At 34.8% G+C, this 22,913-nt stretch overlaps 1 protein-coding gene across 6 annotated transcripts in view; it reads right to left on the reverse strand.

The window, feature by feature from the left end:
* Window positions 1-22,913, reverse strand: part of NIPBL (NIPBL cohesin loading factor) — a 162,531-nt gene that overhangs the window by 78,654 nt on the left and 60,964 nt on the right. For all 6 annotated transcript variants that reach the window (XM_064643011.1, XM_064643017.1, XM_064643014.1 and 3 more), the window contains 7 exons: window positions 14,725-14,868; window positions 12,214-12,379; window positions 10,975-11,105; window positions 7,533-7,632; window positions 5,814-5,965; window positions 4,609-4,769; window positions 434-527 (listed from right to left, as the gene is read on the reverse strand). In XM_064643011.1, the coding sequence (XP_064499081.1) occupies window positions 434-527; window positions 4,609-4,769; window positions 5,814-5,965; window positions 7,533-7,632; window positions 10,975-11,105; window positions 12,214-12,379; window positions 14,725-14,788 (868 nt within the window). In that variant the 5' untranslated portion in view covers window positions 14,789-14,868. The remainder of the gene's footprint in view (window positions 1-433; window positions 528-4,608; window positions 4,770-5,813; window positions 5,966-7,532; window positions 7,633-10,974; window positions 11,106-12,213; window positions 12,380-14,724; window positions 14,869-22,913) is intronic.

Raw genomic sequence — 22,913 nt, forward strand, 5'->3', positions numbered from 1 at the left:
CATTGAACTACTTTTATTTTCATGTTTTTAAAATTTCATGATTGTAATTCAAACAAGTGTTGCATATTAAAACACTTTTGAGCTGGTTAAGAGTTCAATACTCGTAATGCTGCCTTTAAAATATTTCTTATGCAGAGCAAGTGAAACCGTTCATATAAAGCATTTAATCCATCCTCATATTGGAAAGGATTTTAAATCCTTCTGTCCTCCGTGAATTTGAGCGTTAGTTTGAAGGATGATTAGTTAATTTTTAGACCATCAGAAATTTCTTCTGGCTCAGGGCCCAAAATAATTTTGCATTCAAAACACAATGACATAGTCTTTAGTATAATTTGAAAACAGAACTCAGGAGAAAAAACTAAATACCACTTTACAATCTCTGTTCTTTGAAAATGGGAAAAAGAAATGGAGATATATAGGACTTCTAGACTACCTTTAAGGGTTCCATCACCTCCAGCTGGAGAGCAGACTGACTGTGGTGACCTCAAGGAAAAAGACGCAGCATTCCTTATTGAAGGATCGCCATCCTAAAGTGACAATGACAAAAAATTAACATTATGAACATGAACATCTGTTACAAACTGAAACTAGTACATGTACTGATAAAATGGATTGGACAAAACAGCATACAAGAAATATAAGCAAAATATTTCTTTACATTCAAATCTTTGAAATTTTGACTGATATCAGACTACTATAAAAGCAATACTCCATAGCACAATCAGCCTTAAAATGAATCTATAACCAGAATACGCACCCACAAATAAATCTTTGTACATGTCTTCTAACTAGATAAGCACTTTGGTTTACTTAAGATTCCATTTAGAACTTTTTGTTGCAAGCACTCATAGTGAAGAGCTGAAGAGCAGATACATGACCTCTGTACAATACCACTTGAAAGAAACTGAGTATAAAATGGAGATTTTTAAAACAAACTCATCACTTTTTCAGTTAACTTAGCCTTAAAACTTACCTAGAAAGCCATCTTACTTTTATGGTTCAACAAATTAGTATTAGACAAGCCTAGACAAAGTATTAATACTATACAAATTAATCTACATCCTCCAGCCTACAAACCTCAGGACTGAACAAAATCTCTAGCATTCCCACTGTAGCACCTGAAATAGTCTTGTATAAAACACAACTGGAGCAACTTTAGCTTGTTTTTGTCTGTCTTAAGAGTTAAATAGGAAATAACTCAATGGCAATACGAAGCACTTCCCCAACCTGCTCCAATTCAAGCAATAATTTCTGACAAACCTGTTCATAGTGTAATACTAATTGCAAAGTAATGATGTCCATGCTCTACTTTTAGCAATGTAAACATGTCTTTTTTACCCCCACACCATTCTAAAATCAAATATGGACCTCACTATTCCAATTTCCATTCAGAATTTTACATAGGTTTTTCCAAAGCTTTCACGGAGCCCTCTGTTGGTCATGAGTATTCTCATTCTCAGTGCCCTAAATACATTTCAACTATAGAACAGTATTTCCCATTTTAAGCACTGGTTTTTACACATCATCTACAGGAATTTTTTGGGAAAGAACAAGCTAACAACCCCTAAATCTATTAATAGACTACTTCTATAATTATAAACAAATTGCAAAAAGTGCATTCTTTCAAAAAGTACAGTCATACAAAGGAAGAAAGTCTTCGAAGGAAGTTCCAATGTTATTCAATGTTTCCTAATTAAACTGGTTATTTCAGCAGCTAAGATACTGTTGAGGTATCTGGACATAGGCAGTTTTTTCACATAACCTTTTCTCTTACAGATCTGAATTGTCTATCTGATAAATACTTTTTATCCTTTTGACCAATCTCAACCCAATTAATAGAACGTTAGAAGGTTCAACTGCAATTACATTTTTACGTGTCCGAATGAAAAAAAAACAGCAGCCAGTAGTAAGTTAGAAAGCTAAATCAGTATTTCAAGGAGACAGAAGCCTGCAGAGATGAGCAACTACACACTCCCTCAGATAATGGCCAAACAGCCAATGTCCATGTGGGCATTCATAGACTGGACCACGACCAGGGTATACCTTGTGAAGGTGTAGTTGACACTGCTCATGGAATAGGAAAGAGTTTGAAATTCATGGAATAAAAGGAATTACACCTCAAAGAACATAAATCCATGAGAAATCAGATTCCATCTGTTTCACCATCCATGGGCATTTAAAATCATATTAGAACTCTTTTTCTTTCCTATCACAGCACAATAAACCTAAAACTTACAATGTGGCATTAATTACACTTATTTTTGCAACAGTGCTCGCAAAAAGACTTGTTGCCTCATATGAGGAAATTCTCACGGGCAAAGAAATCTAATATTCAGATCCTGCACAATAAAATGAACTGCATATTAAATTTATATGATATTATTTTAAGTCAAACTGAATTAATATTCCATTGAGTTACTCACTTTTCTCCTACACTGAAATTATGGAACTGATTTCTTTTTTCAAACCGACTTTTCTTTGACTTGTAATAAATCTCAAAAAAACCCTCCAACGTATTGAAAAATAAGCTTAGTAACTTCTTAGCAGGTACGTTTTATTAGGACAGGACAGGTTCTTTAACTATGATTGTCAAGGACACAGGCAAAAACAACTTTTACTAAATTAACTAAACAGATTAACTAAGTACATGACCTTTTGGGAACAGATGCCATTCCTACAATAGCTGACAAATTTTCAGAAATGTGCATTTACAGACTCCTAATTTGGAGAATCACCAAATGATGAATTATATTTTAGGAATGCTCTGAAGTTTATAAAAAAATTGTCCTTAAATTGAATGTGCGTTTAGTGAGCCTTCAAGGGTACACTTACTAATTTTACAGACTCATACATTGAAAATACACAATGTTCTGTAACTTAACTTTTTTAAAGCATCAAAGTACTAAAACAAATTAAAGTAATGAAAGCTTCTAAGTTTTATGATTCTTATAATCCTCATTCACAAAGATCTTCTCCAAAGAAGAAAAGGCTGCAACATTATGATCCATCATCATCATCATCTTATTATTAATACATCAATGCAAAACTTTAATCCAAACTCTTCAAACTGTTTTCTGCATGATAGCTTCTAATATCAGCTTTTAAAGGTGTAATTACAAATAAAACACATGCAGCACATATGCACCACTATAAAAGTGCACAAAAGCATAAAAGTGCAAGTTTAAAATATTTACTACTCTTTATGTTTATTATTTCTCTAATTAGAGCAATCAATGAGGGTATACTTTGTTTTCATAGTCTGTCCATTTTGAAAGAGTTTCACATCTAAGTTTTCATGAATTAGGATGTGGTTGCATTGCTTGGACCACAAAATTAGGGATGAATATTTTTAAATATTTAGTTATTAAAATTATGAAAGTAATCATCCTAATACGAAAGCTTTCCAAAAACACCTGTCTTAATTGTTAACTATGTTCTGTTAACTGTCTTAACAAAACCAAGATCTTTTGATAATGTCCCTTTAACACAGTTGAAGGGATATATGTACATTTACTGCCAAGAATAGCTTCCTACTTTGAAGAATTTGCATTAATGAAGTAGACAGAAAAACATCTGATGACTTGTGTTTATGAGAGATGCTTTCATTACAACACTCTCTTGTTTAGGATACTGCTTCTTAGCAAATATTTTTTAATCAACATAATTGTTACATTTAAGAGAAAAGCAAGATGAATAATAAAACTAATAACTCTTTTGGAGCTCTACACCAAAAAAAAGGGATAAGGATTTAAGGAGTCTGGTATTAATAGCACACTTTTTCTTCCACAAGCTAGTTTAGAAAGATAAGACTTGCCCACACATACGATCACAAAAAAAAGGTCTGCTTCCTGCTTCTTGCCAGGCTTAGATAAAAAAAAATTCGATGCTCTCCATTTATGATTTTTTAAGAGACCGTGTGCCAAACGTGCAAAGAAGAATCTCAACAAGCTTCATCCAAAGGATAAGATGCTTATGAAGAAGAAAATTAATCAGTAGTTCAAAAGAAAAAGTGTGAGAAAAATGTGGTCCTTTTTTCCTTTAGATTCAAAATTTCAGAAGAAATTTCTTTCACACAAAAGAAAGTCACTAAGAGAAAGCATCTTCCAAAGAAACCAGGCCATAAAAGCATGTAAGAGAACACTAAGAAAAAAATCTCCATAGAATTCTTGCCCTTACAACACTACGATATTATCCAACAGATTAGTCAAATTGACAGTTGCAGTGTTCTCTAGAAAGATAAATTAACTACACACCTATTTAGAACCTAGTATTGTTTGCCTTAAGATATTGCTACAGTATTTAGAGACACTCTAGCATATCTTTAAAATTAGATCACATATGAGATTATGCAAAGTTTTTTTATTTCCTAATTTCATCAGAATAAATGTAACGAACAGTTTCAAAGGAAACAGAGATCCAGAAAAAATTAAATCTCACATATAAAAGTTGCATGGTTGAGTGTACATATCTGAAACTGAAATATATCTTCAGTGGTTTTATACATCAACAATGTCATAAAATATCTGACTTCTAAGTCAGCTATACAGGTACTTGCTTTATCAAAGTAAATATTTGCTTTATCATAATAAACTGATTTAAGTAACATACATCACTACTTAGTCTGTGCACCATTTGTAGGTAGTCTTCATTTGAGCCATGTCTAGAATTATCAGCATGATGATTAGCTGAATTTCCAGACAACTGGCTCGAAACTTTATTTTCATGGAGATTCCTCATCCCAGCTGTGACAATGGGACTGGATACAGAAGCTAAAATACAAAAAAAATATAAGTAACTATACTGGCACATTCACACACCTGTTAACTCTTTAAAAGTTTCAGAGAAAACACCCTAACAGTGGATATTAATAAATTGGATGCAAGAGGTCTGGAATCTGAACAAGAATCCAACGTTTTAATTGAATCCTTTTGCCACAAATACCTTGACCAAAAATAGATATCTAAGATTGTTCAAGAGGATTTAATCTCTAAATTCCATATAGAGATTAGCCAAGTTCCTCTCCACATCTATTCTAATTACAGTCAGGATCTTCCCTGCTGATTACAGAAAATTTTCTTTACTTCTATATAATTTGCATTCACTACCTTCTAACTTCCAAGATATTCATGAGACATACAATATTACATATAGAACAGCTATATATATTCTAAGCCAAATGCTAAACTTAAAGAAAAAAATTATTTAAAAGAATCCAATGAGAATTCTACTTACCAATCAAAAAATGCCCTAGATACTTTAGCACTGTTCATGTGTTCAAGAGTGTTTTTAGAAAAGGGAAGAACAAAGAAATCTATTCGTTCTGAAGGTCATCTTTGCCAGTTACTGCATACCTTGAGCATAATTCTACCCAATTTAGAGTTAATCTGGTAGACACTAAAAAGGGTTGGTAAGGCTAAATAAGCTGCCAGCAAAACTTACATTACATTGGTAAAAGTGAGGTTTTCACTAGTACAGACAAGTGATGCTCACAATTAACAAATATAAGCTTTTGGTTCGTTTTCACTTTTTCTATTGTCATGTGTATATGACAACCATGCAAAATGTGTGTAAATAAGGGAGCATTGCAACATGAATATGTGTTTTAACTGTTCTTCTTCACTTTTATTTATTTTCTATTTAAACAAAGTATATACTACCGCTCTTTACAGCCAGGAAATCAAAGCCTAAATATACCTGCCTCAAAGATTTGCATTAAGCATGTGACTCCTTCAAAGGAGTTAGAAAGCCATGAAATGTACTCATGAAAGCAAAGGTGACATGAGACAGGAGAATAAAACAAACATCAGACTTACCTTGCTGCATCTGAGGATGTGGTGTGTAACTTGGAGGGTGTGAATACGGCATGTATCCCGCAGGACTTTGAGGAGCATATGGACTAGGCACTGGACTGTTCTGTTGTGCCAAAAATCTGTTACCAGAGCTTGTCTGTGGTGGCACAAACCGGCTAAAAACAAAACAAAAGTTTTTTTTATAAACCCAAGTTTTTAAAAGTTGGAAAAGCAAATTTAGACAAACTTATTTATTTTGGAATATTACACATTCAGAACATTTAATAAAATTTCTTTAAGATAGAAAAACCTAACACAATGGAGAACCTCCTCCAAAAGCAGTATTTAAACTATTGATACCTTTTCAACTGCCATTATTGCTTAATAAGCCAGAATAGAATAAAAAGAATACACAAGACTTCCTCCTAAATGACACAAATATGTATTAAAATTAGATCTGCAATTTCCAAAAGTTAGGCCTAAGAAGTCTGAATGAAAGTGAAAGCAAAAGTTTTAATCAACAATCAGATCACTAGGATTACCAAGGAGCCATCTACTCTAAATATCACTTTCCAGTAAAATGTCAAATAACTTCATTTAACAGAACTACACTGCCAAGAATCAAGACTGTGACAGGTAGGATCTGACCCAAAGTCTGCTGAATACAACTTTCTCTTTCACTGGCTTTATCTTAGACTCATTCTACAGATAGGAAGTCACAAAAATAACCTTGACCTGTGACAATAATACATGCACATTATTACTTACATTCTTATATGAGCTTTTCAAAATAGAAATAACCAAATAAATATATCAGAAAGTACATTACACACTTTCACAACCCTCAGTTGCAGATAGCAACCCTGTGAAGGTAAGATTCCATAGAAAGAAACAGCAAGGATTTTGCAAGGATTTCAAGAATACTTCGTACTACTTATTGCAATATTCCCAAATCAAAAAAACCTTCTTCAATGTCCCTTTTAGATACAAAAGTTAAAAAGTGTACTGGTTGTTGTGAAGATACAGAACGTTTAATTTACCAAACAGTTACTTGAAGTGAAATCTAAAATCAGTTTATTTTAATGACATCTAATAGCTGAAAATGAAACTAGTTGAAGTCCAGTACCTGGGTTGAAACTACATGCAGAACTCTCTCCTCTAGTCCAGAGTACTTTATTATATTAATAAAGGCCTAGATTATAGGTACATGATACTTGCTAACACTCAAAAACTTAAAATGGAACCAGAAATTTGATGAGGGTGCTGCTGAAAGACTGACTACCACCAGGTCTATCTTTCTCCAAGAGGCCTTTCATGTAACTGTTATAGCAGCACTCTACACTTTTACAAGTCTTCATTCCCACTATCCCGCTAAACTGGTAGTGGAATGCTGGAACACATCAGCCTTTTCTCTCCTATCCTCCTGCCACCAGCCTCAGCCTCTGACATGGGCAGAAAACAACCAGAGGGTGGCAGGAGGCAGAGGGACTTCTTAGGCCAGAAAGAAAGTTTGCCCAAACTACAGGATGGAGAGAGAGAGAAGAATCATGACAAATCCTTAGAATACAAGGATTAATTCACTGACAGAAAAATGTTTCTTTGCCATCTGAAGAAACTTACCCTGCTGTCAGACAAATGCAAAGCTCACCTTCAATTCACTTTTTTGCAACAAGAATTGACTGTCAGTGTAGGACGACTTTGAAAGTCGTTGACCCTCCCACCCCACATAAAAGCAAGGATTACCTGGAAGGGCTATGTGAGATAGTGGTTTGTTGATAATTGGAAGATGCAGGACTACCACGCATGGAATTCTGAGACATATTAAACTGCGACATCATCATCCCTATTAAAGAGAAGACGCATTACTTTACACACATTTCCTTTTCAATCAGTGAGGTCTCTCATTTCAGAAACTATTACATTCAATGAGATGATAACCTTTAATGAGATTATAAATTTTACAGACATTAAGATCATCTACCCACAACTGTTAGAAAATATTAGAAATTACATGTACGATGTCCATTTTACATCATGACATAAAAAAGTGTTTCCTAAAGCTGTGTTATAAAACATTAACAGTAGCTCCTTCTACTATTCCTTAGAGCTTTCCAAGCTGAAACGTACTAGTAAATAGAAACATTTTAAAACAGGACATATATTCTGCACTGCAGGATGTCATGTATGGTACACACTGGAAGACTCACAAGACAGAAGAACACCTTATCTTCAATTACTGGAGCAAGTATAGCAATCAATCATCCTAGGCTGAGTGCTGCAAGATACTCTGACTGCTCCTGTAATGTCTAGTGGTCTCTTTCTACCAGGAGAAAAAAGCTTTCTATTCCACCTCCACTACACTCGTAAGAAATGCTATCAAAGAAGGTGCTGAAATATTTCAATTGCAAAGCAGAACTACCATCCCAGCTGGAAGCTCCCATGGTCTGTAAATACTCACAGTCATGCTTTGGAAGCTCAGGTGTTGAACCAGCTGGCAAACCACATGTACCAATGCTCTTGAAACAATTTAAGAGGCATTTGGACTACTCCCTTAATTTGCTTGAACTTTTAGTCAGCCTTGAAGTGGTCAGGCAGCTGGATTAGATGATCATAGTAGGTCCCTTTCAACTGAAATACTCTATTCTATTCTGTTCTGATTCACATCATTACTAAGGAGAATTTAAGGAATTTTTTTTTTCTTCTCTTTGATACAGGTATTAAGAATACTCTAACAACTGCATGATACTTAAAGTGATAGTGAAACACAAAAACTAAATAATTTTAAGTTATTTTAGTGACAGAATTTAATGTCTTGCAGCTAAAAAAGTGTCAGAATTCACAAGCAAACAGCAGCAAGTGATCTGCAGCCATAGGTAAAAGCTCTTTAGCAGTACTGGTATTTTAAACCAAAGGTTAGACAGAAGATTTGACAAAGTCCCCAGCCCAGAGGTTATCAATCCCACAGTTGGTATTACTGATTTCAATGATCGCAATATTTACACAAGTAAAACTAGTTTCAGAAACCTTCCCTATCACCCTCTTTTCTCCTCCACTTTCCCCAGCAGAGATGTGATAATCCCACAGAAAAGAAGCCAAAGTGCTGCATACCAAGTGCTCCAGCCCAATAAAACTAGCCCTGAACAGGAGTGAAACATGCTGTGCTTAAAAAAGTTAAGATACTTCCCTACTTCAATACACAGCACATTTCATTTTCCTGAGTAACAGATGGGGACTTCTGAAGTCCTACAAAATTTGCTTAAATGGATACTGGTTACCTCACATAGGGGCTAGTGAAGATGAAACTCCATTCCTAACAGAAAGCTGACAGAGTATCCATATGAGCAGGAACTATACAGACAAAGTTTCAATTTTGTGCTTAAAGCACAGAGCGCTCTTTTCAAATGCTTTAAAAATATATCTATTTATGTTCTGCTTCCTAAACTTCAAACAGCTTGAAATCAGTCTGAAATTAATCACTAGCACTATAATATCTTCTTGCACATTTTTCACATTGTTGTTATATCACTAAGCAGCAGATTTATGGCTCCACTGTGCATTTCTGCACTTCAAATATCTAAGACCTTCCTTAAATGCAACCTTAATTCTGCATGTTGGTAATATTCAGGTTTGAGAAAACATCATCCTATCAGCAACATCACTAGAATGAAATTCCTTACATATACTCCCAGTTCCACCACAATTTTTTTTTTCTTGGAAAAAAGTGATATGTAAAAATCCATTGTAGCATTCTTACCAATATGACAAAGAATGTACTTCATAAAAACACAGCTTAAGGTCACATAAAAATTCTTGTACAACTAAACTGTATTACAGCATCATGCACATTTAAGCTGGGACAGCTCACCAAGAGATGATTTTTCAGTCAAATATTCACTCTTATTGAAAGTGTATGTGAGCAAAGTTTTTTCCTTTCACAGGACAAGTTCATTTGAATTCTTGTACAAAAAAAAAAATTATTGAAGTCATTGTTTACAGAAAGATGCATAAGATTTTATTCTCCCCAAATTCACAAGTTCTGATAAATAGCTTGAAGTGAATATTCAGTCCTTTCTGAACCTTACATGATGCTATGAATACTGTTACTGCAATAAGCTATTTTAGCTGATCTTCCAACACATCTGCTGAAAGACAAAGCCAAACTGTTGAGAGGCAAAAGAGAAAAAAGTAATATGAAAACTGAAATTAAACGGTATCCCAATTTTAAATAAATAATTACAAATAAATCCACTTCCCTCAAATCTATAAAATGAAAGACAGAAGTTGCAAGAAGGCAACCAGAATGTCATCTGATGAAAAAGGGTTAAAATAAAATTAACATTTTGCTCCTGTACAAAGTTAGGCCTGACAACGAATGATGATGTGACTCAGTATGTTCAGACAACCTGGCAATAAAACATGGTCTCAAAAATCTCAGCTGTATGAAGACTGTTTTGACAATGGGATTATTATCAAAAGACAGGGAATAAACGTTCCAATACTGTTGTTGTGTTACCTGAAACTAAATATGCCAGCGATGGGGAGGAAGGGGAAGCGAAGGGTGTCTGCTTAGGACACTTCCTTCTTACACTATTTGATCATAACTAAAAACAATTCTTGTTCTAAACTTGCTCTCTCCCTCATGTTCGCTATCCAGCAGTATATCTCACTACAGCTCAGAAGAGTATTAGCTGTCAAACAATAAAATCTGTAGAGCATCACAAACCACTAAGATGAGGAATGGGAGGGAGGAGCTGTTAAGTATGGCATGTTCAACCTTATTCCTTACTCCAGAACTATTAAGAACTATAATCATTCAGATTTTCAGTAAGATCGAGGCATATTTTCCTGACTTCAATTATTTACTAAGACAAATATATGAACCTAGTCATAAAAAAATCAAATAAAATTGTTTTAAAATAAAATCTAACCACTTATCCTAGAGATTGAACTTTGAGGAGAAATGAAACATTTTTAGAAAAATACCTGGTATTTAGAAAAATACCATTCTTATTCTAATACAATTGCTCTTATAAGATGTTAAGGTATACAGTTTCATATCAATATCAAATACAAGGCAAGGCATAAATACAACAGCTGTGCCCCATATATATTTGTGGTTTGTATCAGTCCCCTAAACCTACGGAACAACATAAAATGCAATCAATAAACAATCAAAAATCCTTACCGCTTTGTACCCCGTATCTGTTTTGCATGCTTTTCTCCCTGAAAACATTAGGATTCCTTGCCAGGATAGCCTGCAGCAAGACTGGTATATCTCCCTCTGGATCATCACTGCCAAGGTTATCTTTCAACTCTCTGGAATTGTGGAAGTAAGCAAATAAAGAGGCAAATGCATTTTCAAATTATAAGAAACTATGAGTCAAGTAAAAAAAAAAACAAAAACAAAGAAACCAAAAAAAAAACCAAAACCAAAATGAAAGAAGACAATTTACTGTTAAAATATAGGAAAAATCAAGTCTGCAAAGCACTGCTTCCTGTCTTTATTTTTTCTTTCTTTCTAAGGAATGGCAGAGGAAATATTGCTACTAGTCCTCATAATTATTTTCTGTTACTAAGCACTCACATATTTGTGGCTGTCCGTTTCAGACTACTATGAGAAATTTCTTATGCCCACTCTTATATCAGATCTTCTTCATAAAAGAACACTTCAGCACAACATCAAGAATATATTATTTTAGGAGTGAAAATAAAGATATGATGAATGTATAATATTCCGGTTTCAACCCAATGCTTTGAAAATCTTTTAATTTGAAAAGGGGAAATCAGTGCATCTTGGAGATCACAGGATTCCCTCTGAACCACAAAAAAATGTAATGGATTTTCTGTAAATGCATCTGTGCTTTCATTTATTGTTTGCTTTGAGGACTTTTAAAATATACCTCCATTGGATCAAAACAATTTATTAGAACATGTAGGAAAAGGACGGGTTGTCAACACAAAGTAGTTCAAAGGACATCAGAGAAAAATAAAAATACAAAAAAAAACAAACAAAAAGAGAATACATTAGTGTACTTGACAGCTAAATTCTTAAAATATTTAAGTTCAATACCTGATCAGAATTGACACAGGTTTCCTTTTGGGTATGTAAATCGTCTATGCGCATTATTAACTATGTTGAACACAAATTAGTATTGCACAATCACACCACGAAATCTGCACTCCTAACTTTCAAGAAGGGAATAAGCATCAGATCCATAAAATAACCCCCACAGTTACGTGTAAGGGCTGTAGGATAATTATTAACATTCGGTCTGACTGAAATATTTGACTCTTACACTGCAAGCCTAATGAAAAAACTTCAAGTTCTAACTTTCAGATTCTCACAAACATGCTTCTCAATACAGTTAATTTTGATTTCAAGGAATAAGGATAGTGGTCTGATATAGAAGTTCAAAATACATACATGTGATCTGTTGACACCTGATTGAGACTGTGGACAAGCTGTGAAACCAGATTTTCATCCCTGCAAGCCAGAAGGCAGTTCACCTCTTCAGCTATCCGTCCATTGAAAAGCAGGCTTTTTGTTGTTGTAGCAGGTAAAGGTGATGGAAGAGGCAGCTGGTTCAAAACTGTTATCAGAAAACAGGAAGAACTTCAGAATCATTTCATGAAACACAAACATACAACCACGGAAAGAGAACCTGACAACTACATTTAAAACATAGGGAAAATGTCTAGATTTTTTTTTTATCACAAACACACACACGCAGTCACATCCCCCTCACACAGAACCCCTACCCTATCACCCCACACCCACATCTCCACTTGACTCTTTAAACATTCCAAAATATTAACCTATTTAATATGTTATGGTAGCTTTCTCTGGGAGCCAAAAGCACTGATAAAGAAAAGAAATGCAAAATTCTTCTAGCTATGTGCAGTACTGTAAGTGCACTGAGGATATACTTTCAGTTTTCTGCTCTGATCTTAATATTTCAGTAGTGTTCCCACTTTATAAAGTCTGGGAAAATAAAGAAAAACCCACCAAAACCACCGAACAACCCAACAATCAATTAAAATCACTAACTAAATTCTTAGTTTAATATTTTCCTGTAGTATTTATTCTTATGTTAGTTATCTTCTCAAGAAAGGTTGGTACTGTTGGTTGGTATGTTCACTGAAATGTCAATTCAGCCAGTAAACTTATTCACAAATCTCAGTAGAAAGATTCAGTGACAACACTATTTCAATGACATTATAAGCACACTGTACTTTCATAGGTATTCTTAAGTCCTCATACATAACAAGTGTACCATAAAAGAAGCCTTGACCACATGATTGGTAGAGCTACACAGTCCAGAAGAGGGTAAGCCAGAAGAGACCAAAAACCTAGCTACATAGAAAAGTCACTTTCATGTGTCCAGGAAAACAAGCTGACTCTAACTTCAAGTTAGCAGGCTGATCACATCCCTGAGATCAAGGTTTTAATTGAACCACTAGAAATAACTTCAGGGGAAAAAAATACAAATAGAAGTGTATAATATATTAAATAGCTAACTTTCATTACTTGCATCAGATTACCTTGAACATGCCTGAAACGTAGAAAATTAGCACAATCAGCAAAACATATTGATTAAAACAGTAGCTAGGCTACTCTACTGCCTCTAGGCATCATGTCCTCCCTGTTTTTAGGGCAACTGGTCTTGTCCATTCCAGTCCAGTGTTTAAATAAACTCCTGCACCAGAGTCTGATCAGGGACTTCTACCAGATAAGTAATCTTACCTGCAAATGCTTAATGCTGGAAAACTGCCCACAGCCAGAAACTTACTATTTGCATCCTGATGGCTGTTATTAGACATACATAATATAATACATACATAAACATCTAAATACATTTCCAGGATCTTCCACTTTACTTCCGAATCCCAGAAGGACACGGAGAGCGCTTTTTCATCCAATACATCTGCTGTTTTTACTGTAGGCAACTAAAATCAATTGCTGGGTATATACTTCCAGTGTTTCTTGGAAAGTCTCCAATTTTCAACAGTGTAACAATAAAAATAAGAACTTGGAAGAAGCACCTGGGTCACTGAGTCCAATTATCCTCAGACAGAAAACTGAGATATAAATTCTTTCTTACACTTTATATACTCAATATAACAAGATGCATCTTTGTCACAACTGCAATGGTTGTCCTAGGACCTCACTATAGTTATAATAAATCTCCTCTTATTTCTCACCAGAAATTTATTTTTGGTCACATTATAACCATTCGGGTTTATGTCTGTATCAGCTTTTAATGTAAATAGTTCTTTTCCTTTGCTTGCATTTTGTCTTCCTGACGTATTTAAGTCAGCAAACACACTTCACGTGCCCCTTCGGTAGGCTGAACAGCTAAGAAAGAAGACTCATAGGTTCAGCTGCTTATCTCTGTTCTAGCAGCCATTCTTTGCATCTATAAACTAAAGCAACTTTTTTTGTACCTTGTTCAAAACTAAGGAACTAGGTTTCAAATATATTCAGCATATTCCACAAGTCTCTTTGTTACTTGCATATCAGTTCAATCCTGTGTATCTCTCTTTTCAGGGAAGATGACAGGATGCATGTTTTAGAGAAACACTTTATTATTTATATATTTTTCTTTATTTGTATCTTCTTTCTTTGTGTGGTACACGGATATGTTACTGAATGATATTCCAAACAAATAATGAATTCCTATATTTTTTCAGGGTTCCTTAAGGGTTTTTTAAACCTACATTTCGTTTTGTGTTTAAATTAGCATGTTTTATATGGACAGATTTTTAAAATTCAAGCAATAACAAAACGAACATTTTTAATGCAAAATCTGATCTTAAACAGATTTAACTCTAGGAATTTTTAAAACAAAAATCTTTTCAGTATTTTAAAAATGCCGATATTTACCAAAGAGGTAGAAAACAGAATAGAAAAGACGAGAAAAAGAAGAGTACTTACGGTCTGTAAGACTAGCAATCCCTGCAAGAGTAGTGATGGGAACATGAGGCATATCCCCATTCATCCTGAAGTTCTGGGATAGTAGTGCCTACACAGATATTTTAGTTCAGGTGCCAGCTATCATTACTTCCCATCTCCCAAGCACTAAAAACAAAAACAAACAAAAAGAACAAATTAAATCTCTCAGTTTACTTTTTTAGAATTTCAAATTCATTAACATAAATGAAACAGATCATACTACCCCCTTAGCTGCATACTAATTAAATTATTTCCAGAGTGGCTAGAGGAGTGTAGATTTTAAATAACAACTGGCATTTAGCAACCAAAAGGCAAGCTGGTCTCAGAAGCAGAGCCCTTCACCAAAAAAAGATGCAGGATAAGGCAATTAAAAAAAAAAAAAGAATTTGCTCAGGTTATACCAGCTCAAAACTTCTGTTAATTCACACTGCAATGGATAGAACTTAATGCATAACCAGTTTAAGTAATTAACTGTTATATTCACTTCACAGTTTTGCAGAAGGTGGTACTTTCATAAAGAGACTACCAAGAAAAAAGAAGTAATTTACAAATGCAAAAATCAAATGCAAACAAACAGACAAATACAAAATCTTGGTACATTATAGAAGTAGCAGCTATTTCAAAATTGATCTGAAAATATCTCTTTAATATATAAGTCTGTCTGGTCAAACTACTACCAGAAATTCTATAGACCCCTCTGGGGGAAAAAAAAAGTTTAGGCACCACTAAAATAGCTCCTTTATTTCCTGTAAAACAGCACATTTTATATTCAACTGCAAAAAAAAGAATTTGTTCACTTGATTTTCACCAACTACAAAGATCCCAGCTGTAAGGAAGTCCACACTGATAAAAAAAAACAAAACTGCAAGTACAAAACATCTAATACTTACAAGCATCACACATTACAATCTCCTATTATATAATGAAATGAACACAGTTTTTCTGAAGACATAAAGGGATTTCATATATATGTGGTTACCTATTGTAGACAGGCATCTGTATTAACAGTTTTGGAAATAGTAAAAGGGGTTCTTATGTATTTCTCTTATCTCCTGAAGATGCTGAAATCATGATTTACCTACACTTACTTTACAAGACTACATTTTTGAGAATTACATATAAAATACTTGGAAACCAAGAGATTCCAGTTGTGTTCTTAGTAATTTTTATCTCATTCTTTCTTATGCCACACTAATGTCAATATATAGGACACCACTGCTTATAAACACATATAGACTCCAAGACAAGGAAACAAAATGTTATGTCTTTTTCCTGCTCAAATTTTTCACAAACCACTGAAATTAACCTTTCAAAGTGTCCCTATTAGCACAGAATTTTGAAAAAAATAGCAACACTGAGGTTAAATAGAACTGACGATGAGTTGACTTCCTTTGCTCACCTGCCACAGTCTCAGTCTCAAATAAATTACATTCTTTTAAAGTTAAAAATATACTACAGTACAGATACAGTGATCTAGTAAATAAGGAAACTGCTATGATAGATATCCTATGTGGGTTGCTCTGTTTAGGGTTTTTTTAATCCAGGAGAAAACATCTCTCAAATACTCAGAGCAGTTTCAAGTACTACTCGATACTCAAGGGTATTTTACCCAGAATGAATAGAAATATACACAGAATTTCAGTGGTTTCCTAGTTCCATAAATAAGCAGTTCTTAAGAGAGAAAAAAAAAAACATACTCCAAAAGAGTCCCACAATGAGTCTGCAACAGCAAAGCCATGGGAGCTAACACTTTAAGAATCTGAGTTTTCAATGAAAGGCTAGAAACTAAAGAACACCTTTCACACATAATTTATATTTGTCATAAAAATATCATGTCTGATGATCTCTCCTGACTGAAAGTGCATTAAAGCTAAGGCCACATCACCAGTCACTGTTATCGGAAATTTGTCTGTAGCACAGAAACAATGAAAAACAAGAAAAAAAAGGTCTGTTCACCTTCCTTTTCTTATTATTTGGGAAAGATGCTAACACTGAAGCTGTCACTCCTAATTCAAGTTCTTTCCCAGTTCTTACTGCCACAATAAATAAGTTATACAGATATTTAACAGGAAAAATTCCTCCAAAATCAGATGCTTAAATTAGACACCTTCTCCACAGACACACAATAAGAAACCTGAACTGGCAAGATCCAGACCTGAGAGTGGAGCAAGTGCAATGAGCTACAATGGTCAGGGGAAAAGTAAACTTTCTTTGTAAGAGGAGAGTAAAAGGGGTTGGTGTGTTTAGCTAACAAAACAAAGGTCAAGAGGGAATGTGGCTGCTCTCTCTAGAAGGTTACAAAGGAAGAATGCCATGGAGCAATTCTAACACAACAATAAATGGGCATGTGAATGCAAGCAAGAAGAAAATCAGAGCAGAGCTTCTCACCATCAGAGCTGCCACCTTCTGGAATTGCCTTTCATTAGGAGTATTAGAGATATGCAACACCATTACTTCAAAGATGGATCACACAGATGTTACAGAAGGGACAGAATGTGGTTAACTGCACCAGCTGGGAACTAAGCACAGCAATTCAAGAAGTCTATCTCTGACTTTCTGAAGTTTTTGTAAGAATGATGAAGTGAGTAAACAGAGGAGAGCAAACAAGAAAGAAAGTGAGACTGATGGGATTAAATGATGAGATTAGTTTATAAAAACAAACACAATATGAAGAAACCACATAGTAATATCTGGGTCCAAATACTACACCTGTTGTATTGAGGGCAAAATTGCATCTGTTACAGACTGGCAAACAAGGTGGGATTCAATCCCAGAATTAGAGACTGAGATCCAGTGAAAACTAGAACTCAAATTTGATGCCACTGAGCAATAAACTCATTCATTTAAGGACTTTAAAATCTCAAGCATTTAGGGGGAAAAAAATTGACAGGTCAAGACAACATAAATTGTTTCATATAAAACATCAGAACAGCATGCAACACTTAATAGCATGACAGACAGATAAGTTTTGTTGGGTTCCCCACCCCCCATTCCTCAAATGTTAGAAGAGTTAGAAGTACTAAATTGTAGCAGCTCACAGTTGAGAAGAATCAACTTTTTCAATAATAAAATTTTCCATTACCAGCTTTGTTCAGTAACTGTTACCAATTGTATAATATTTTTATCCTTACACTGAAAAAATGAAGCTGTTAGTTATATCAGCTGAATTAAGGAAGTCAAAGAACTGCACTGGAAAGCTTCTAAACAATGCATCAGACCGTAGTGTAGCAGTTCGGAGTAGGAGTAATGCATATGAGGTCTTGTATATTCAGTATATATGTATTGACACTCCTGCTTCTTTATAAGAAAGAACAGATACCATATAAGACATTTCAGGGAGGAAGGAACTACACTGTTCAAAGGAAGTGATACAAAGAACCCCCTAGTGAAAGGAAAGCAGTGAAATGGCAGCACATCTTGAGAATAATACAAGAAAAAGTTATCATCATAATACACAATAATAGAGCAAAACCAAACCAAGATAACCATGAGAGTTATACCAAAAAAGTTTATGCTATGGATAATAAGCACTACTTCTGTATGTTATCTTCTTCCTTTTTTTCCAATTATCTACTTTTTCCTTTACTGCAAATTAACGTTCCAAAGAAAATTCCTATCAAAATGTTAAATCTCAAATGTTGCAGGTTGTTCAGTTTTGGTAGTATGTTTTGGGGTTTTTTCGTTGTTTTTGAAGTAGAAATTAAACAGTCCATAGTATGGAAAACACTGACTGCCTTCAGAGGCAAAAGGTTAGGGCTCTGTCATGTGGATCCTCTCTACAACTTATCCCTACACATATTCTGCATTTTCTACCACAGTACTGGATTAATGCCAGAGTAGAAGACTAATAACAACAACAACAACAACAAATCTGGAGAGAGAAGGGACACTGGTAAAATTAAGAGAGGAAGAGAGGATGAAAATTGTGAACAATTTAAGTAAAGAGACAGTGAACATCCAGTGAAGAGAGACTACAAGCAGAGGAAGGAAAATAAACCAATTCAAGCAAACAAAAAAAAATTACCCTATAAAAATAAAATAATAAAAGAAACAAACTGCAATTGTATTTTTTCAGATATTGCAGCATCTGACTATCAACAAAACAATGAGAGGACTCTGACCACGGGTTATCATATGAGGGTACAAGCTCTGCATTTATGAAACATTCCTCTTGGTTTAAAAGCTGTCTTGTCTCCTTAACAAAAGTAATAGTTCTTCCCCAGCTTTCCTATGTGCATGCATGAGAACAGTAGAAATAAAGGGAAAAATCTGTTTATATCATTAATACAAAGGTTCAGTAGTAATGCAAAGAGAAGGAACCAATCTCATATTTCAGAAGTTTCCCATGTATACTTAAATGTTTCATTCCTCATACTCCAGGGTATTCTTATTAAGGGTTAACTTATTATGTTTTTTGATTTAAAACAATAACATATATGATTGATCTGATATTTTCCAAGAAGAAAATTACAGACAAAGTTAGGTGGATTAAAATTAAATTTTAAAGAAAGGTGATGATATTAGATATCTATGTTTTTCTTTTTAACTGCATTCTATAAAATAGAATACTTTGAATACAGTTATGTTTTATTTAGTTTTGATTATGAAATCTTTATTTAGCAGAAAAATACTTTAAAAAGTGGTTTCAGTTTCTTATATGTTGAGTAACATCATATAGATGTAACCACAAGTTGGTTTCTTCAGCTGCACATTCAAAGTAAACCAGCAAATTTATGTATTAGCTAATTTATAACTTAGATGAGCAGTCGACGTTTTCTTTTCTTTTAAATCAGCAAATGTGCAACTACAAAGTTAAGAATCTGTCTCATACCCAGTTTTAAACTTCCACATTTTGTAATAAACTACTTTTCTTTAGTTACTACATGAATCTATGCTAGCTATCAGTCCACAAACTACCCCTTAAAAAATTGCCTAAAGAATGAGAATCACATAGAGAATGAACTAACATCCTCTAGTTCTCACTTAAATAAGATACTGTGACCGAGCTACATCACACGGATCTACCCACAAGAGGGCAGATTTCTGGTTTTCATTCTAGAGCTACAGCTTTATACAATGACAGAACTAAGCGCTTTTAAAAATACTTCAAAAACATACTAAAGAAGGAGATATAGCTGCCAAAACATCGTCTAATACTGAAGTATCTGGAGGGCAAGCACATGCATTCACAATATAATGCATTTAACATTAATTTAATCTCAGAAAAAGTCAGTATTGGAATGAACAGTAATTAATCAGCCTGATGCAGCTGCCTACAGTTAAAACAGTAACTCAAGAAAATATGAAGTTACCTGGTATTTATCTAACTTGAACAGCCAAAGGGGGTGGTTGCAGCATACTGGGGGAAGTAAAGAGAAAGGAGGGCAGTGAGGGCAGGGGGGTTGCGTACTAGTGAAATCCGTATGTTTGGTTCATAAAGTGATCAGGCAGCAGAATCAGTGATGCTGACAAAACAAGTGAAAAATTAAAAAGTTGGAGATAAGAATTATCGAGTACAACTTCTAAACCAGCATTAGCATAATGCGTTTTCCCACAACTATTCCAAGAGTAGGTGCTCAACTCACTACAAACCACAACCACTATAAAATAAGAAATCTTTGTGAAAAGTACTGTATCATGGCTGGGCTTCGTGAATGAAGATTTGGGAAGGGCTCGACCCACATTTGCTGCAAGCATGCTGGTGGCTAAAAAGGCCAATACAAGATAGACAAGTCTGATTGCAAAAGGCACAGCAGAAAGACTCCCTAGGTGGTATATTCTGCAAGGCACGATTCTTTCTGTGTTACTGTACAATTTAAAGTTGCTTCTGAATATAAAGCAATCTTTAAGAAAAAATAGCTAGAGCAACCATCTTCTTAATCTGTGACTACTGTCACATTGCTTTGGTCTCTGCTGTATTAATTTGATAACAATGACACTGATGTCTCTGCTGCCCATGTGATACCAGTGGCAGTGACACCACAGCAAATGACAAGAGAGATCCCAGTACAAGCAGTGGAAGCACAGACAGCATGAGAGGTCTATGGATTCAAGGAAAGACACCCCCTCACGCAGGAGCACACAATTTCTACCAGGGTAAGCATCAGTTGTGCTCTGCACCTGTAATAACTCCTCCTGGGGGAAGAGAGCAGATACCTACAGGTAATATGCAGCTTCCCTAATCTGTGGCACAGTGGGATTGACTGCACCCACAGCAAGTTTGCCGACAATATCGAGCTGTGTGTTGCTGTCACCACAATGGAGGGAAGGGATACCATCCACAGGGACCTGGACAGGCTTCAGAGGTGGGTCTGTGCAAATCTCATGAAGTACAAGTGCAGCAGCCTGATACCACCTATGATACTGCCAGGATAACTACACTGAGAAACTCAAACATAAAGGGAAAACACCAAGCAACTTCAGTAGCTCATACATTTATTTCCCACCTGCATTACATATTCCACATGCAACTTTTACTCCAACAAAGAAAGTACAGCTTTTTTAGTGAGCAAACACCCTTTTGCTTGCTCAGGCACACATGCAATGGCTGATATTAGATACAGTTCATTTTATGGAAATAAAATAGGTAGTGGATGTATAAAACAGCAAAAGCAAATAAGAATTCATTAAGTCAACTCTGTCAAATGGAGAACATTTTAGGTTGCAGTACCCACCTTTGTTAACAAAATAGTTGTGACAGGTGTTAGAGAGGAAGTAGCAAATTGTCTTTAGCAACTTCCTTGAATGTTTCATGTCAGTTGTTAGTAGTGTTGCCCTTTTCTAAAAACAGTTGTGTACCGACATTTACTTGTAGATGTAATAACATGGTGCAAAACAAAATGTAAATATTTATGTGGATAGGAATACCATGACCCAGTCAGTATAAAACAAGTACAATGAAGCATATTATTTTCAAGAAAACCTCTTCTGTATAGAAATTCCCTAAAGACTTTTTGTTCCTTACTTAGGTTGGTACTTTGCCAGACTAAAAGCTTAGTGACTAAACACTGGACCAAAACCTACTTAATACAGAAGTCTTTTCCAATTTTTAATTTGGCATTTCTGCCCTTGAACTCTCTCAGATGATTCATAACCTTTATAAAACAAAACTGGGAAGAAATAAACCTGTTGAGGCATCAGGTCTTTACACAAGTCTTCCTGATACATAATCTTGGCTCTTTGTGGACTTCGAAAATCAATTAGAATCTCTCCAGACTTCTTCAATACAGACTAAGAAAACAGATGCACAAGTATAACATTTCTTTAGAGATCCACAATAAACACCAATGTAAAATTCTACATAAGCAGGTTTACTGTATTACACTTCAAATGCACATCACTGCCTTTTTATTACTGGAATTAATACTGACCTGTGCTAAGTTTTTCCTCTGTCCTAATACTCATCTTGTTGCCTGTTTTTCAACTAAAGTGCCTTGCATATATGAGAGATATTGTATAGAATTGCTTTTCTTCTGGTCTATTACTTCTCCTCATTCCATCACCACAATGATGCAATTCTACCCTCCAAAGACTCTAAGCCAGTCCTTAGTAACACATCCAGTTTCCCCATCTCATACTAAATCCACTCCCACACAGCTGCTGTGAGGAGGGGGCTGCACATGCTGCAGCCACTTCCTCAATGGAAACACAAAAATCTCCTCTATCAACAACCCATTTTTACAAACTAAACTACCTTGAGACTTCCAGTCAGTGTAAATTATAACTGAAAATAGCTGGTGTTTTCCAAAATTATTTGACTGAGGGACTTACTGATTAAGAGGTACCTAGTAATCAATCAACAGAAAATTATTAAATAATTCATTGGTTTTAGTGACTGCATGCAGAAACACAAAGAGCTTCAGTTGTACTGTCCAACTGTACACATTTGCACAATTACTGGTAATGTAATTATTTTTGTAAACTTATAGCATTCACTACTGAAAATTTGTTCCATTTGGTTCATTTTACAAGTGGTATCTTCCACAGTTTATGCAACATACAGATAAGATATACACTCCAAAGGAAAGTATGCTAATATTTCAGAGACAAAAAAAAACAAAACAATCAAGGCAATCTAATGTTTTAATTAAGATTACTAACATCTTGCAAAAACATAATCCTTGGAAAGTCTGAACAGGAGAGCAAAGGCAACTTAAAAACCCAAGTGCAGT

The sequence above is a fragment of the Pseudopipra pipra genome, chromosome Z (assembly GCF_036250125.1).
Source record: "Pseudopipra pipra isolate bDixPip1 chromosome Z, bDixPip1.hap1, whole genome shotgun sequence".
Lineage (NCBI taxonomy): Eukaryota > Metazoa > Chordata > Aves > Passeriformes > Pipridae > Pseudopipra > Pseudopipra pipra.